Source organism: Scomber scombrus, chromosome 10 (genome assembly GCF_963691925.1).
Source record: "Scomber scombrus chromosome 10, fScoSco1.1, whole genome shotgun sequence".
NCBI lineage: Eukaryota > Metazoa > Chordata > Actinopteri > Scombriformes > Scombridae > Scomber > Scomber scombrus.
Window position 1 is genome coordinate 28,676,543 of NC_084979.1, and position 16,490 is coordinate 28,693,032.

Below are 16,490 nucleotides of genomic sequence, written 5' to 3' on the forward strand. Positions count from 1 at the left end.
ATTCAAACATTCACTTTGTTAATCACATCAGATCTATTCCACAGCAAATCTCATTAGGTCCAGTATGTGCTAGTTAATTATCTTTTCATGTCTCCAAATATCCAATTGTGCATATTAGTTTTACTTGTGGCCTGCTTGCCTTTTTAGCATTGCATTCCAGTCCGGTGTAGAAGAGGAGGAGAGCGCAGCCTGCATGTCGAGCTGCATGTTGTTTTTATTTGTGTGAAAAGACACAAATGCGGCTTCGCACTCATGTGTGATCGTGAGAGGGACGAGTAGCAAAATGCTCGTTCCTCCTCAGCAGGATATTCAGATTAGATGCCGATCCCTTAAAATGAAGATAATGCGACGCATTCATGTCGCTGCTCGGCTGTAACAGCTCCTGTTTCTTCAGCGGGAGTTTAGTCACAGCTCCAGAAATGACTCTGACCTTTCACACTGAAACAATCCAGCTTTTGAAACTCAAAAATGTCAAATCTCTCTGTGTGAGAATAGCCATCAAACGTAGCAATGAGTGCGACTAGTTAAGCCCAGCGTGACGTTCCACATCTGTGTCGGTGCCTCATTTTCTTCCTGCATTAGACTACAGCAGGGGGTCAAACTTATGGCCTGTAGGGGAACAATTCAACCCGATGGATAACAAAGAAGAAAAGTAGAAAAGCAATTCCATTTTCCAATAAAACACTTCGCTATTTCTCGCTTATTTTCGCTCGTCACCTTCAGTCAAGGCTTCTGATCTATGTGGACGTCCAACTTTAAATACTTAACTTGCAATGTGTGGTCTTGGACACATATTTATCAATATCTCTTACCAGGGTAACCTCAGATTGAGGCACCTTGCTGCAAAAATGTTGTGCATGTTAAGACATCTTAGGCTCATTATAGTAAAGTTATAATATACACTAAATAAATAATGCTCCGGCCCACATGAGATTAAATTGGGCTGTATGTGGCCCATGAACTAAAATGAGTTTGACACCCCTGATCTACAGTAACAAGACTCCTAAATTAAAAAGAGCTTTCAAAAATGATAATAATAGGGGGCAGAAAAGCACTTGAAAGGATCAGATTCATAAAGGCCTCGACCTTCTTGTCTTGCAACCTCTTACAAGACACTTAAGCACAGGAAGTAATACCCTTAAACATGAAGAGGGGGGCGGTCATCAGGTTTAGAGTCGCCTTTCCAGATGTGTTCATCTCCTGGAAACTGTAAGAAAAATACCAGTAAGTTTCAACAGAATGTCATCGTAAAATACAGCAAAACATGCATTCAGATATGGTGTCGTTATTCTCTGAAGAAGGCATTTTAAAAAAGTGAGAATTGGAAGAATGTGTGACTCACAGAGCCGATTCCTCCCTCTTTCTTTTCTGAGGAACAGGGGAAGCTGTTGGTGGTGCAGCAGACACACTTTCACTTCCCTCCTCAGTGAAATGTGCAATCTTATTTCCATGTCTGTAATTGCACATTGAGCAACCACACACTTTAAAATGGTCTCTGCGCTCATATGTGGTGGGCTCCTCTTTAATTACAAAATCCTTTCAATTCCCGTCTGACACAATAAACATCGCTATTTTATTAGTGCGCCACCAGACGGCATGCCACCATTTCCTCAGAGCAGCCATGTCATCCTGTTGGTAGATGCACAAAGCAAAGCATTTACAGTTATTGGCATATGATATGTAACACTTCCAATAGTGCCTCTGATGAAGTACCAAGAATACTGCAACATTAGTCTAAATTGCTAATTGTTAATTAAATAGAAGTGTATGTGATTGCAATGAAAACCTTTTTTTTCTCTTCAATGAACCGCCACCATGAAGACGCTGCTGTTATTCCCCCCGAATGGTACAGGAAGCCCCCCCCCCCCCCCCCCCCCCTCTAAAGACAGAACGGAAAATATTGATTGAACAGGCATTGCAGAATTAATTAATTAATTAATGCAGCACACAGACATTTTATATTCTAACACTTGCAGTAAATTAATCATTCAATGAAACACAAATCAATGTCAGCCTGTTTTTATTCAACAACTCACCTGTGAGTTTGTGCCGAGCAAAACTCCTAAAACATTGATGTTATTAAAAGTATTTTTAAATCTCAATGCATAAAACTTATTTAAACAGTATAGGGTTGGGCATTATGGGCAGAATCAAATATCACGATATTTTTTACCAAATATCTTGATATCGATATATTGTAGGGGTGACTATTGGTTCCTTCACAAAAAATGTATGCAATGAGATTTTCGATAAATAATCATCAGTAATGTGGATATATATGAGTAAGTGGATAAAAGAAGATAACAACAACCTGTTAAGCTCAGAAAATTGCATTTTTACTGTAATGCAGCTTTTTAAAGCAGGAAAAGACACTTATTCCATATCACAATGTTACGATTTCCAAAATCTAGTACGATATCTAAAAAATATCATGATATCAATATAATACTGATTTATTGCCAATCCCTAAAACAGTATTACATTTCATACAAAAGCTATTTACTAGAGCTTATTTACAGAGTCATGCAGCCTTATATCGTCATGTTAGTCTTATCTCCATTATATATTCCTTTTATGTGATTTAAAGGGATTTAAAATCTAACGTTCGTCACTCAATATGTCGAATCTCTCTGATGGAAAATAGCAATCAAATGTATCAATGAGTGCAGCTAGCTGTGTCTGAATAAATACAGTCAATTGTTTCACATCTGTGTCAGCACCTCATTGTCTTCTATGTGCTGCGACACAGTGAGAAACATGGAGGGGTTTTTTGGATTTTAGCAGTCTGAGTCATGCAAGTCACCTCTTCAAGGACTTCTGAAAAACAAACCTACAAATTTGCTCGATCTGAGACGTCTGAGAGAAACCTCCTGCTGCCTTTAGTCTCCAAATATACTGCTCCTCGAGGTTTCTCTGAAATATCATTAAGTCTTTGAGAAACATTATTGTTACGCAGGGCGGGTGATGGCTGGGTTTAGAGGGGGGGGGGGGGGGGGGGATGTTGCATTTACATTTTTCTGCTGACTTTTCGTCTACTGTGGCAGCCAGGATTAGTGTTTCTGCAATAGTGTGGGGCTGTTTCACTGTGGCTATGCAGTAAGGAACCATATAGGAGGCCTCAGCCGATGATTTAATGTCCTGCGCCTTCCTTTGAAAGAAATCTAAAGGTTTATTTGCCAACTCTGTGAAGTATCTCCAAATGTCTTTCTATTTTTATCGTCTTCATATTCTCATTTGCCAGTTTTTCTGCTGCGTATATCACACATGGGTTTGGATTAGTACAATTAACTAAATCATATTTCGGAGGCTCTTCTCTTGATGCCTCGACTCTCCCGGTTTTAATCTATTTAACAGTATGTCGATTTCATTACTGCTGAAGTTCTCCTTCTTCTTCTTCTTCTTGCAGCCTTTTTTTCGTGGCATCTCTCCAATGCTTGGGCATGTGCCAGAATATTTGCACACAGCACAATACCTTACTTTACATAGGGGATTTAGGGATTTGTTTAGGGGGTGTTACCTGTGCTTATAACAAACAGTCGGCCATGGCCTCTTCAACCTCGTCTCACCTGAATTAATGATTACCTTCGTGATAATTACCTTTAGACTCATTTTTAAAGGCGTTCCTCTGTGACATCCAGGTTGCTGTACTCTGAGTTGAGCTGCTGATGCATGGGGCCAATTTGTGGTAAATTAGCAGAGAGGTGCCTACAGAATAGAGCAAGGTGACATCGTGTCCTAACTAAATGAGATGGGAGTGAGCGTCAGCGACAAAGTGAGTTTGATTGCTTTGTTTTTCTATTGTATTGAGCTGAGCTTTTATCAGACGCCCTGTTTCTATTTACCTCCTGTTGTTCAACTTCAAAGCGCATCATGGATGATAAACAGCTCATTCATTTTGTTAAAAGGAGGAGTTTGTCTCTATTATTCCTCCTTATGTCACTACAAAAAGGTAAATGAGGTAGCAGCTGGCTGGAGGGAGATCGCCATGGAGCTGGGAGTTACTGGTTAAATTGCTGTTGGCTATATTAGTCCAGTTTCCATTAAGGAAGTTCCAGGTAAAATTTAGGAAGCGGGAACTTTCAGTAGGACTGACCTCTCAGTAGGACCTTGATAGGACTCCGGAGGTGACGTAATCATTCTGCAATCATTGCTGGGTTTTAAAAATGGCGCTTATTTTGGCGCTTTCTGTTGACGTCACATCCCGCTTTGAGTATATCCAATCAGCACCGAGTCAACCTCAAGCCCCACCCAGGAATTTTCTGGGGTTGCACCAGGCGGGGAGTTCCCGTCCTCTGAAATGAGGCCAACGCGGAAGTAACTTAAAACTGCATTCTATCAAAAGGCCACCAGGGGGCAACTGTTTTGGTGTCAAAAGGACTTCCGTCTCTATACAAGTCAATGGAGAATTCACCAACTTCTCACTTGATTTCTAACCTCAGTAAACGTTTTCAAAATGTGTTTATGGTCTCAATCGCTAGTTTAAAGCCTTCTTCAATGCAGTATGATGTTCATTTGGGACATTTTGTCCTCCCTGATTTTATATTTGACGATAAAGCAGGGTATGCATTAGGGCGTGGCTACGTCGTGATTGACAGGTTGATTGATTCACAGGTTCAGGAGCGAGGACAAATAGACTGTATGGAAATAGCCGTGAACTTGTTTCACACCAACATTTTTCTTCTGAGTTTTGTGGTTATAGTTACTTGTAACAGCTAACTTGATTAGCATCACCAGGTTGCCGGTGTAGACTGTGGTAGATCCAGCCCTCGCAACCTCCCCCGCTCCGCCTCTTGCCCCTCCTGATGCCCATATAAGTAGAAGTCCACAAACCAATGGGTGACGTCACGGATGTTACGTCCATTTCTTATATACAGTGTATGGGCTGCATGGAGTACATACCCCAAATGACACCGTAAAAGTTCTGGGAGATTGTCCTTCAGGGCGGTTCCTGCTATGAAGACATGCACCAACGGTCACAGCCCCATAAAATTACCCCGAAGTTCCTACAGTGGAAACGGCCCTATTGTCATTTTACAGTAAAGAAACATTTAAATATCACAATATAAAATGTGTTTTTTCTATTCAAAAAGTACAAACATGGGGCAGCAAATACTCTCCCATCTTTTACTTGACAAAACAGAAGTGTGGACAGACAGCGTCCGATGTGATACAATGTGACATGACAGTTGGACGCTTACGTGCTGTTAGGACACGTGTAAGACCGGTTCGCTTTTTTCATATTCTCAGAAACTAAAGTGGGTTTTTTTTTGTACTGCACACGAACAAAATATAAATGACTCACCGTACTTCTGACAAAGCCTTTCCTGAAAATTTCTTCTGCAATGGAGAGACAGTTGTTTTCCCAGTCCACCCACAGTCAATGTCAGTAACTACAAGGGACACATGCAGTCACGGTCTGCTTTACATTGATAATGACTCACATTAAAACCATGTGAATTGAAGCTGAGTACGCACCAGGGACAGTAAAAACCCTCTTCTTATTAAAGTCCATTGTTACAACAGGGTGGGGTAGATGTGCACATATGACACTGCAGTAACTGTAACCATTAAATACAAGCATCTCAAAATGGAGGAATGCAAGCAGGACGCGTCGTGGTCTAGATGTCTTGTATTGTTGGTGCCTGCTGCAGCATCCAAAGCCCCTCCAACAGCTGTGTGAGTCTATAGCTGCAGTTAATTAGAAGAAAACAGGGATGAGTCACACATCTCGCAAAAAATAAATATATTATTATACTCAATTCATAATAATCATTGAATTACTTACATTAATGTATGGTTTGAACCTTTAGGTCAAACATCCTTCTGAGCAGTGTGCAGGTCTACAAGTTGAGATATTACATCCAAAGATTCCCTTTTTTTTGTTTTTCCACTAGCACTGTGTGTGTTAATTAGGTATTTTCAATACATACATGAATACATATCATTGTTTCTGTTCTATTAACTTAAGCCTGAAATCTGATGATAGTCTTACTAAATAAAGCAGGAAAAAAAGTCCAAAGGGTTCACGCTCCCCTTATGGACAGAGGGTCACAAGGTGGTCGTTAAAATTATGGAGACCTTCAGTCCACTCTTGGTACCTTTAGAAGCTCCCACAGCCAGCACACCTCTTAGAGCAGCAGTGTTCAATTACAATTCACTGAGGTCCAATTTGTGAAGGTCCAGAACATCATAATGTCCGTGTTATTTTTCAGTATCTTGAAGTAGCATTGTAGTTACATCAGCATCTGTGTCCAGTGGGCTAGATAGTAGACTGTCAAATAAATACAGTAGAATTCATTTATTAGTATTTACACTGAATTTGTGGATTTAAAATAAAATAAGAATAAGCTAAATAAATGTTGTTTTCTTATGTCAATTAAAGATGGCATTTTAAAATAAAGTGCAGTACAGAAAGCTTTGAGCATGCCATGTGAAATAGCTTCCTCTTATCTGCCACCTCTCTGTCAGTCAGGTTTTTCTGCATGTCCGAATGCACGGATTTGATTGGTTGATTAGTGTTAGAGCTACGATCAGTGGGAGGTCATTGGTTGGTTTATTGGCTAACTGAGTTTGTTTTAATGGACTCTGGTATGATTTACAGACACAGACTCACTGTAGTGAATGATCTGCAATTTAAATATTAAATATCACATCAGTTGTGTCGGGTCTGAAGACAGCAGACTGAAACATGAGAGGAAGTATTGATCTGTTTGTTCGAACACAGGAAAGGCCATCTATCTATATATTTCCACTATCTACCTCTTAATAAACAAAACTATTTTGTTTCTGACTTTAATAAAAACTGAAATTCTAATTGATTAATCATTGCAGCTTTAGTCTCTATTATATACAAATATTTTAAATTGTAGCCATATAACAACATAATATGCAAAAAGACAATACTACACATAACAAGACGTAGGCTCAACTTTAACTTATCGTAGTAATATACTTACTGTTACTGTTACTTTACATTAAGTTAAGTATTTTAAGTATGTAACGTCATTTTTTATTAATAAAGTATTCTGTATTACACATAAATGTACAGTATTTCTTGAAAGTTAGACAGCTGTTAGAGTGGATAGACGTCTAGACCAAATCAATACTTCTTAAAATTCTTCTCTTATTTTTTAAATTGTTGACAATGAGAAAAATATAAAAACTTAGCTGACACATCCTATAAAGTCACCTTTTGTTCCAGGAGAATTTAAAAGCTTTTTTTTGCCATTTCCATTTTAACTCTGGGAGCCAACATCTGTAAAGCATCATGAGAACAAAGGACATGTTGTTTTGACTTCAGCACATGTGTTCATGTGTTTATCGTGTTCGTGCTCTACAATGCTGTTCATCTGTTTGTGTCCAATGACTCTAATATTCACCTTCAGTGTGAACTCAGGTAACGGAAACAGGAGATATCAGTGTGTCTATAAATAACTAACATGTGCTCTCTGTCTCTCTACAGTTGGTGGCCCAGGGTCAATTCAGGCTGCTGAAGCTTCCTCTGGGCTTCATTAAGGTCTTAGAATGGGTGAGTCTGTCAGAGACACACACAAAACACACAAAAAATATGTTTAATGGTTTGTTTTATTGTATCAGATTCACTGTTTGAACATAAATGTTTGTTTTAGCCTTAAAATGTTCTGAGGGTATGTTCCCTACTTGTTCAGAAAGCATTTTTTTTTTTAAATGTCCCTCCATTTATCCTGAAAGTCTTCCTAAAACCATTTGAAAACACTCTATGGTGATTCTCCTGATGACAATATTTCTAAAATGATGTTCTTAAAACATTTTCCAAGGTTATTCAGATGTCCTGAAAAATGTTCTGTAAGTAATCTTAAAGATGATCTTTCCAAAACTAGCTGAGAACATTCTGAAGACGTTCCCAAACAACATCCTATTGTTGACACTGTAATTAAAAATGTTCTGATATTCCCTTAAAATCTGTCTCACAGTCTCAAAAACACTCTTTGTAAAAGGATGCAGATATTTTCATTAATTGTTATGATTGTTCCCAAAATGTAGTGACAACATTTCGAAACCTTTCTAAGAACATTTTAAGGTGACATCATGAAACACAAATCCTTCTGAAAATCTTCAGGACATTTTCAGAATGTCCCAAAAATGTACTGAGAACATTTTTAAGGTGTTGTCCTTCAAAAGAAATCAGAAATCATGGTTGAAACCTCCTCACAAAAAAACTGCTAAAGTACCTTTAACCTCCACAGATGGATCTACACACACACACACACACACACACACACACACACACACACACACACACACACACACACACACACACACACACCTCACCCATGAGCAAGGCATACTGAGCTGAAAAAGACTCAATACGATTCACTGTAGAAGCTCAATAAAGCACACACTGAGCAGATGGTCACAGTCAGACTCTCTGTTCAATCCCTGCTGCGAGTGTGTGTGTGCGTGCGTGCATGCATGCGTGCGTGCGTGTGTGTGTGTGTGTGTGTGGGCACAGCCTCTCTAAGCTGGTTGTTCAGCAATAATAATGATGGTGGTGGTGATGATGATATCAAAGCAAACAGAGCTGCTGGGCGAGGCACTGACACTGTCAGAGTTGTGGGTTTGACTCCTCTGTTACTGATTTAAGTCAGTTGAGTCTTTTTCAACTGTTCAACTTTGTTTCTGAGAAATAACCCTTTATCCTTGGTTTTGGCGGACGGTTAAGAATACTACAATACCCATGAGCTTCGGCCTCCATTGCTATGGAGAAGAAATAAATCAGAGGTGTGAATCACAGCGTAATGAATTCAAAAAATGATGAAGTCACAGAAATAATACTGATTCACACTGCAGACTGTAAAATCTGTATTCTCAACACTAATCTTTAGCATCTGTAACCGTTAGCAACACACGACAGAATTTTAAAGGACGACTTCACAATTTTTCACGTGTCTTAAAACAGAAGAAGCCCAAATGAACATCGAAACCTGTTTCTCTTGCTGTAATCATTAATAATGAACTTACAATGTAATTGATGGGGGACAAGATCCAATCTTTCAACGCTACAGTCTTTTTAGTGCCAAGCTCTTTTTGTTAATATTCTTTCTTTGGTTTTCTTCTACAACACTGCTGTGACTCATTATACATATTTTTAACCACAATAGAGATGTTTTTAAGAGTATTACTTACATCATTTTTTTTCTTCCTTCTCTTCAAGTTCTTCGCCATCTTTGCCTTCTCCACCTGTGGGAGTTATTCTGGGATGTTCCGGGTGGCGGTAGACTGTAAGAACCGGACGGACAGCGACCTGAGTATTGAGGTGGAGTTTGAGTATCCATTCAGGTCAGTACGACAAAAACATCTTTCCTGATACTGACTCTGACTCGTACATCCTGTGAGGCTCAACGGCTATAAAACTACACCTTGTTAGCCTTTAAATATTCTTAAACTAAACAGTATGTACATGCTTGTTAAAACTATCTCACACTACCTAAGATTTAGAGATATTTTAGAGGTAATTAGAATTCATCATAAGGATAACAGGAATTTCTATTTATCCATCCTACAGTGGTTGACATATTTTTGAGTTGAACCAACACACTGACAGAATTCAATATTTGTAGTGTCAAGCTGCTAATGTGGCTAAAAAAATACTTCACACACTTCACTTCCTTCTTTCTTCTCTCTTTCTCTCAGACTCCACCAGGAGTATTTTGATGCCCCGACCTGTAAGGGTGGAGAATCGGAGCGTATCTTCCTTGTCGGCGACTACTCTTCCTCGGCCGAGTTCTTTGTCACCATCGGCGTCTTTGCCTTCCTCTACTCCACAGCGGCTCTCAGCATCTACATCTTCTTCTATGAAAAGTACAAGGAGAACAACAAAGGCCCACTGATTGTAAGTTCTTTTACAACTTAACAAAGCTGCTGACAGGTTACCACTGGGAAATATCACTCAAATACTTTGTGTGTATGCATGTGTGTGTGTGTGTGTGTGTGTGTGTGTGTGTATTTAGGACCTGGGGGTGACTGGGGTGTTTGCCTTCATGTGGCTTGTGAGTTCGGCAGCCTGGGCTAAAGGTTTGTCCGACGTGAAGACAGCGACCGACCCGGACAGAGTGATCACTCTGATCTCTGCCTGCGAAGTTGAGGTGAACCGCTGCCGTGAAGTCCACGACCCCGTCATGTCTGGACTCAACACCTCTGTGGTAAGACCTCCACTGGGCCTGACGCCTCTGTAGCTCAGGACAACATTTCTGATCATCTCCTACCTTGCAGTAGTCTGGATGTCATTCAAAGTTTGTGTACAACTAGTGCACATATCTACATTTCGGTATAGATAGTAAAAAACAAGTTATACAGTATAAGTAAGTTAGTGATACTTAAATGCAAAACACTTAAACACTTCTTAAATATAAAACAATGACTAAACACAAGCAGCCGTACAAGAACAGCAGCATCAATCAGTATGTTAAGATTCCTAGTCATCCATGTCGTGGTATATCCAGAGGGACTTTAGATTCCTGAAGAGATTCTGTACCTTTTCTTTTTACCACTTCATAGTTTTTGATTCTCTGTGCTACAAACGAAAGAACATGTGGGCTACCATCCATCACTAGGAACTGGGAAGTAACACATTAAGTTGATCTGTACCATATCTCAGGTCCACATTTTCTAATCCACCTCAGCTCTGTGTAAGTTTGAAGGTCAGTTGGTAAGGCTAATAGAAGAGGATGGAAAATGAATCAAAACATGCACAGAAATCAACTGAAATGTGTCCATAGCACCATCCAGAGTGATCTGGTATGATGGATGATGGTAGCAGCAGGTTCAGCAAAGTACCCCAAACATCTGTCTCCTGGTCTTCTAGCTTCTCCTCCATAAGTAGATAAGATATATTATCTCTCCATTGCCTTGGGTCAGGTCCTGGGTCAGATTTTTGAGTGGTAGGGTTCGGTATCAAACTTCATAACACTGTTTTGGTACCAGCAATAAACTGTATGTAGCAACACGAATTGAAGGTTTCTGGTCAGATTCACTTATCTGTGTTCAGATGTTGTTGCTGGTTTTTTGAAAGTAATTTTCTGGCTCTTCTATGGCTGCTTGTGTTTAGAAGCAACTAATACTTGACAACTATGGCTCCTTATGTTAGAGGAGAACACATTTTGCACAATTTTGTATAGTTTTGTTTTTTTAAATGTCCTGTATCGGTATCTGTATCTACCTTAACAGAAAATATAATAAGAATTTCCTTCATCCTTTTCCAGGCATTTGGTTTCATTAACTTGGTTCTGTGGGCGGGAAACCTCTGGTTCGTATTTAAGGAGACAGGAATCATTGCCCCCTTCATGCGAGCTCCACCTCCTCAGGATAAGCCTGCTGCACCAGAAGCTTACGGCCAGCAGGGGGCTTATGAACAAGACCCGTACGCCAGCAACCAGGGAGGCTACCAACCCGACTACAACCAGCAAGGATACAACCAGGTGATCAGCCTACCTGCTAACTATCCTTAATTAACACTCACAAGAAAATATGTGATTGACTGTGTAGTGTGGCTTTGCAGTAGTTAACAACAGTCCAACCTTTAGGGAAAGGCTCTCGTTGGCCATCTTACAGAATGTCAGAGGAGAGTCCAGTGCAGATATTGGTTTGGATACATGTTTAGCCTATTGTAGCACAAAAACTGGAAGCACAGGGACACTGATAGCTCCTAGCTTTACAGAGGCTTCATCCCCACCTGGTATTAACCTATGATCTGTATCTGACGTGTTATCCAATTACAGGCCTTTACATTTCCACCTAGTATTAATAGGCATTTTTCGTATGCTCTGCTGCACCAGCCTTCCTAACCATCTGAGAGCAGCACCAGCGCTAGTCTCTTTTAGAAAGGGCTGAAAACCTTTTCTATTCAGGAAGGCTTTTCCATCTTAACTCTTATTACTTTTTTCTTTATGTTGTGTGTTCTATATTATTAATGCTGTAGCACTTCGGGTTTTCACCCTGAATGAAAAGTGCATTACAATGTATTGTTACTGTTATCTTGGTTTAAATGTATTGTTACTGTTATCTTGGTTCTAGGGGTTCTTGAGGAACTTTTAGTAGCCATTAAAAAGGTTTCTTATGCGGTTCCAGGGATTCTCAAGGAGGGACTCAATTTTTCAAAGGTCTTCAAAGACATTGAAAGAGTATGTTTGTCTGTGTGAGTTCCCAGGGTGATAGGGGGTTTCTGACGGGCATTCAAGAGGATGCTCTGATCAGTTTTCTTGAGGATCGAGTCTTTCTTAAGGGGATCAACTGGAAAAGGCCTACCTCTTCTTTACAGGGTTCTTGTTGAGTTTCCAAAACAAACTACCAAAGCTCACTGCACAGGCATCTTAAGCCTCTTGTTCACAATCTAAGGCACAATGTTACATGCAATAAACTCACATGATTGTTGTTGTCGTACAGTATAGAGGCAGCTGTAGTTCAAGAAGAGGGATACACAACACTCTTGAGGCACTATTAAGACATGCCAAGTGAGGGTAATGTACAAAAACTGAATGTGCACACACATCTAAACTTAATTTAACAGGTGCTGGGTGAAAATAACTGCAGCTGTGATAAAAAAAGGAAGACACCCACACACTGTATTATGCGTTCCTGTGATTTAATTAAAAACCAACACAATGTTTCGACCCCGAAAGGTCTTCCTCTTTTTGCACCTGACGAAGACCTTTCAGGGTTGAAACGTTGTGTTGGTTTTTAATTAAATCACAGGAGCGCATAGTGAGGGTAATGTGACAGAAGAAGACAACTAAATGCATCCTTGGCTAGCTATGCTAACTACACTAACATTACTTATCCTGTAAGATGGTAAAAAGAGCCAGTGGAGAGGCTTGTTAGCTCTAATGCTAGCTGAGCTAACCTAATCGATCATGTGACAGCAGGAAAAGGTGCAGTCAAGTGAACTTGTTGGGAAAAAAAACCTTGAAACAATTGTGTAAAAATAGGGACAATAGTGGGACAGCTTAACGACAAAAAAATGTTTAAAAAAACATTTCACTGCTTCCTACAGTCACAGTTTGACTTTTGACATTTGTTGTTGACATTTGGCTTGTATAATTTTCTATTCCTGTAAAAATGGTCACATAATAATTTCCTGTATACTGACTGCTGGAATAACACACTACACAGATAGTTACATACGGTAGTCATCATGTCATGTTGTTTGCCGTTGTGTGTCCTCCAGGATGCAGAGTATGGTCAGGGCTACGGCCAGCAGGGGGCGCCTACCTCCTTCTCCAATCAGATGTAAACTGACAGAAAGCTGGTGAGTCACATAGGAAGCTGAAGTCAGGATCACTGCCTGATTGGTCCATTACATTTGAAGAAAATGAACTAAATAATTTAACACTTTAAAAGAACTAAACCAACAATGATTTATCTGCTAACCAGTATTGTGATATATCATCTTCTTCTGTGGTGTAGACCTCTTAATGAGCCACACTGCTGCACTGGGAAATGTTTCTTCATTACCATCACCACAAACACATTGTAGTTTATTTTGACTCAATCCCACACACACCGAACTGGTGCCAGAAATACTCACTAGAGTACCAATGAGGATTCATCCATCGCTGAAATTAGTCTCACACAAATGAACTATTTCCTCCTGTTTGTTTGTTAAACACTACAGTGACCAGCTGTTTTAGGAAATTACTGAGCCTTTTTTTTAACACAAAACTATATTTGTCAGTCCTTTTTAAAGATCTTCAATTAAAAAAGATGAGCTTGGAGTTGAGAGACACAGACAGTGTAGGAAAGGAGGATTGAGAAGGAGGAGGTTGAGTCTCATGCTGTACATGCTGACAACAGCCTATAAGTGTTTAACTGGTGCAGGACTTCTAAAAAGCCCCACAGGATACATTTTTATAATTTTGTCAAGCCTCATATTCCTCTAGAGCCACCATCAGGACAAAAATAACCAATACCTTGATCTTATGCTGTCAATAAACTTAGAATAACGTCCATTTCCACAGCACCATTTGCAAGAGTAAAAAAACAGATTCATATCATCCTCACCACTCTGCTGAAAAACACTTACAACACTTATTATATCCAAAGGTAATAACTCCTCCCTTTAGTAGAAGGGGTTGTGTAGTCATCCAGAACTAAATCTGTAAAGAAGGAAAGAAGAAGAGAAGAAGAATGTCTGCACACTGTAGCTACCAATGCAGGTATAGTTTAATGGGATATCAAGAGTGATGTTTCGAGCCTCTTTCTCTTCTTCAGACAGGCTCGAACCGTCACTCTTGATATCCCATTAAAACTATGCCTGCATTGGTGGCTACAGTGTGTGGACTTCCTCCTCCCTTTAGAGGTAGGTCTTCTGTGGGAAGTGTTGAGAAAAAAATAGAAGTAACTGGAATTGAATTAGTGCTGTTGAAATGGGCATTATACTTAATTTAATAAGTGAGACTTTATAATACAGATAATTCCATAGTTATCTTTTTTTTCTTTATTTGACAAGATGTCTCAAAAACATAATTTCAGGAATCTTTTTTCATCACTTTTCTGTCCTGTTTCTTTCACAGACAACGTCGGAGTGAACCAACAGTGGGTCGCCTGCAACCTACCCACAATGCAACACTCCTGTCTGTCTGCGAAGTCAACCGAAGTTAACGGGATGGGGTGGGGTGGGTGGGAGGTTTTTGGGAAGAGGGGGAAAGAAGGTTGTAAGAGGGAGGGAGGGAGGGAGGGGGTGAAGTTTAGATGTTCACTATAATGAATTGATGTGTAAATGATTTTAAAAAAAGAGTTATAAATAATAAAATCCACAACTTGAACAAAGCACCAAAACATCAAAGAACAATTAAACAATGCTGACGAAAAGAAAACTTCCGAATCAAGTGGTGATAAGAGTTATTCATATTAAAATACATAATATGTGGAGAGAATGTATGTTTGTGTTGTATAGATATCACTTTGAACAGATATATATAATATAGACTGAACTGTTTCTTCATGTTTCCTATTGAACCTAATGATCTGCCCCCTGCCCACCTTGATATGTCCCCCTTGCCCCCCCTCCCCACCAATTAGCAGACCAGATTCCCATCGGTCCACCACCATGAAGCCGTTCAGACTGGGTTCAAGACAAATCAGATCCAAACCAGACTCAAACTTGAATTGAAACCGACAAACGTGCGTCCACCCACCCAGCGTCACCTTCCCAGGCTGTTTGCTATTTGTCTTGCTGCATGTAAATATCAACGCAGGAAGTGATGTCATTCTGGAGACGTGACGTAATAATTAAAATTTAAAAAAAAAAAAACCCAGTGTGGACTCCCCTTAAAACCCCTTCCCGCTTGTTCAACCTGAAGTCACATTACCCGTTACTGTAGTTTGAAACAGTCCGTTGTAGGATCCTGGGTTGTCCTCCAACAGGTGTGTGGTCATTTAATGTATCTGTACTTGTAATGGAGCCATCTGTGTCGCTTTGCATCTTTGAAATCCACCATTTTTGCATCCACCAACAGAAATATAATCTTCCAAAGAGCCTGTGGCCAGCCAGTCATTTTATATTCATATTGGGTTTAAGGATGTGTCATTTTGCATCGCCCATGATGGAATAGTCATTATGCAAAGGACACAGAGTCATTGCTCCGGGGGAAGAAAGGCGTGTCGCGGTGGCGTATGTCACTGCTTGATGACACTGTCCTGTCGGTTAAGGAGTCTCGTGATGTGTTCACTGCAGCAGTGTTTCTCAGAATCAGACCTTCAACCAGCAGGACAGACTGTAAAAACGTTTTCTTCTGTTTCTTCATTGATGACTCGTCTCACTCTGTCATTATTTTCTCTCTCTCTATTCCCCATTGCTCTCCCCCAACCTTGTTCTCCACAGGGTTTTGGCGTCCAAGTGGGGGTCACATGACAATGCAGCGGGACTTGCGTAGTTTACGTCGGCGCTGCTGATACTCACTGAGCTCCTGCAGGTACCCTCTGGACGGCCAGCGTAGCCTCTCCACCTGCTCACGCTCATCCTCTGGAACACAAAAACACAAACCTTTAGAAGTAATCTGCCATACTGACAAAAATACACTGCATCATTTACTACACTTGGCATTTATTCACACAGACACATTCAGTAATAACTCCTTGGACTGTTGCCATGAACACGTTCAGGGAGGCTGAAATATGATGCCATGATTTTGTTTATGCCAACAAGCAACTGAAGATCAGTGGTGATCAATCATGTGCTGTCTTCTTATTTCGGCCTTTGACTTTCGCTTGTGCCCTTCAATACCCGTCCAGTGACTTTAAATGAGTTTTATGTTTACGACTAATGATGACAATAAAACGTGCTACTGCAACTAACCAGCGCAATGTTGCCTTTAATCTTTTTTTTAATGAGCCTGTCTGTTACTGCTTTTATGTGACCCAATAAAAGCATATGACTATCTAAGAAACAATCAGAGATATTATAGACTGTATACCTCATGACCTCAGACATAAATACTCTTCATGTCTGAGGTTTC

The 16,490-nt window shown here is 40.0% G+C and overlaps 1 protein-coding gene across 1 annotated transcript; it reads left to right on the forward strand.

The window, feature by feature from the left end:
- Positions 1 to 7,447: 7,447 nt before the first annotated feature.
- Positions 7,448 to 13,267, forward strand: sypa (synaptophysin a; the record flags this gene model as incomplete). Its single annotated transcript, XM_062427174.1, has 6 exons — positions 7,448 to 7,528; positions 9,194 to 9,318; positions 9,673 to 9,871; positions 9,990 to 10,181; positions 11,241 to 11,456; positions 13,202 to 13,267. Coding segments are annotated over 6 exons (879 nt in total), but the record flags the coding sequence as incomplete, so codon positions are not given.
- Positions 13,268 to 16,490: the final 3,223 nt, after the last annotated feature.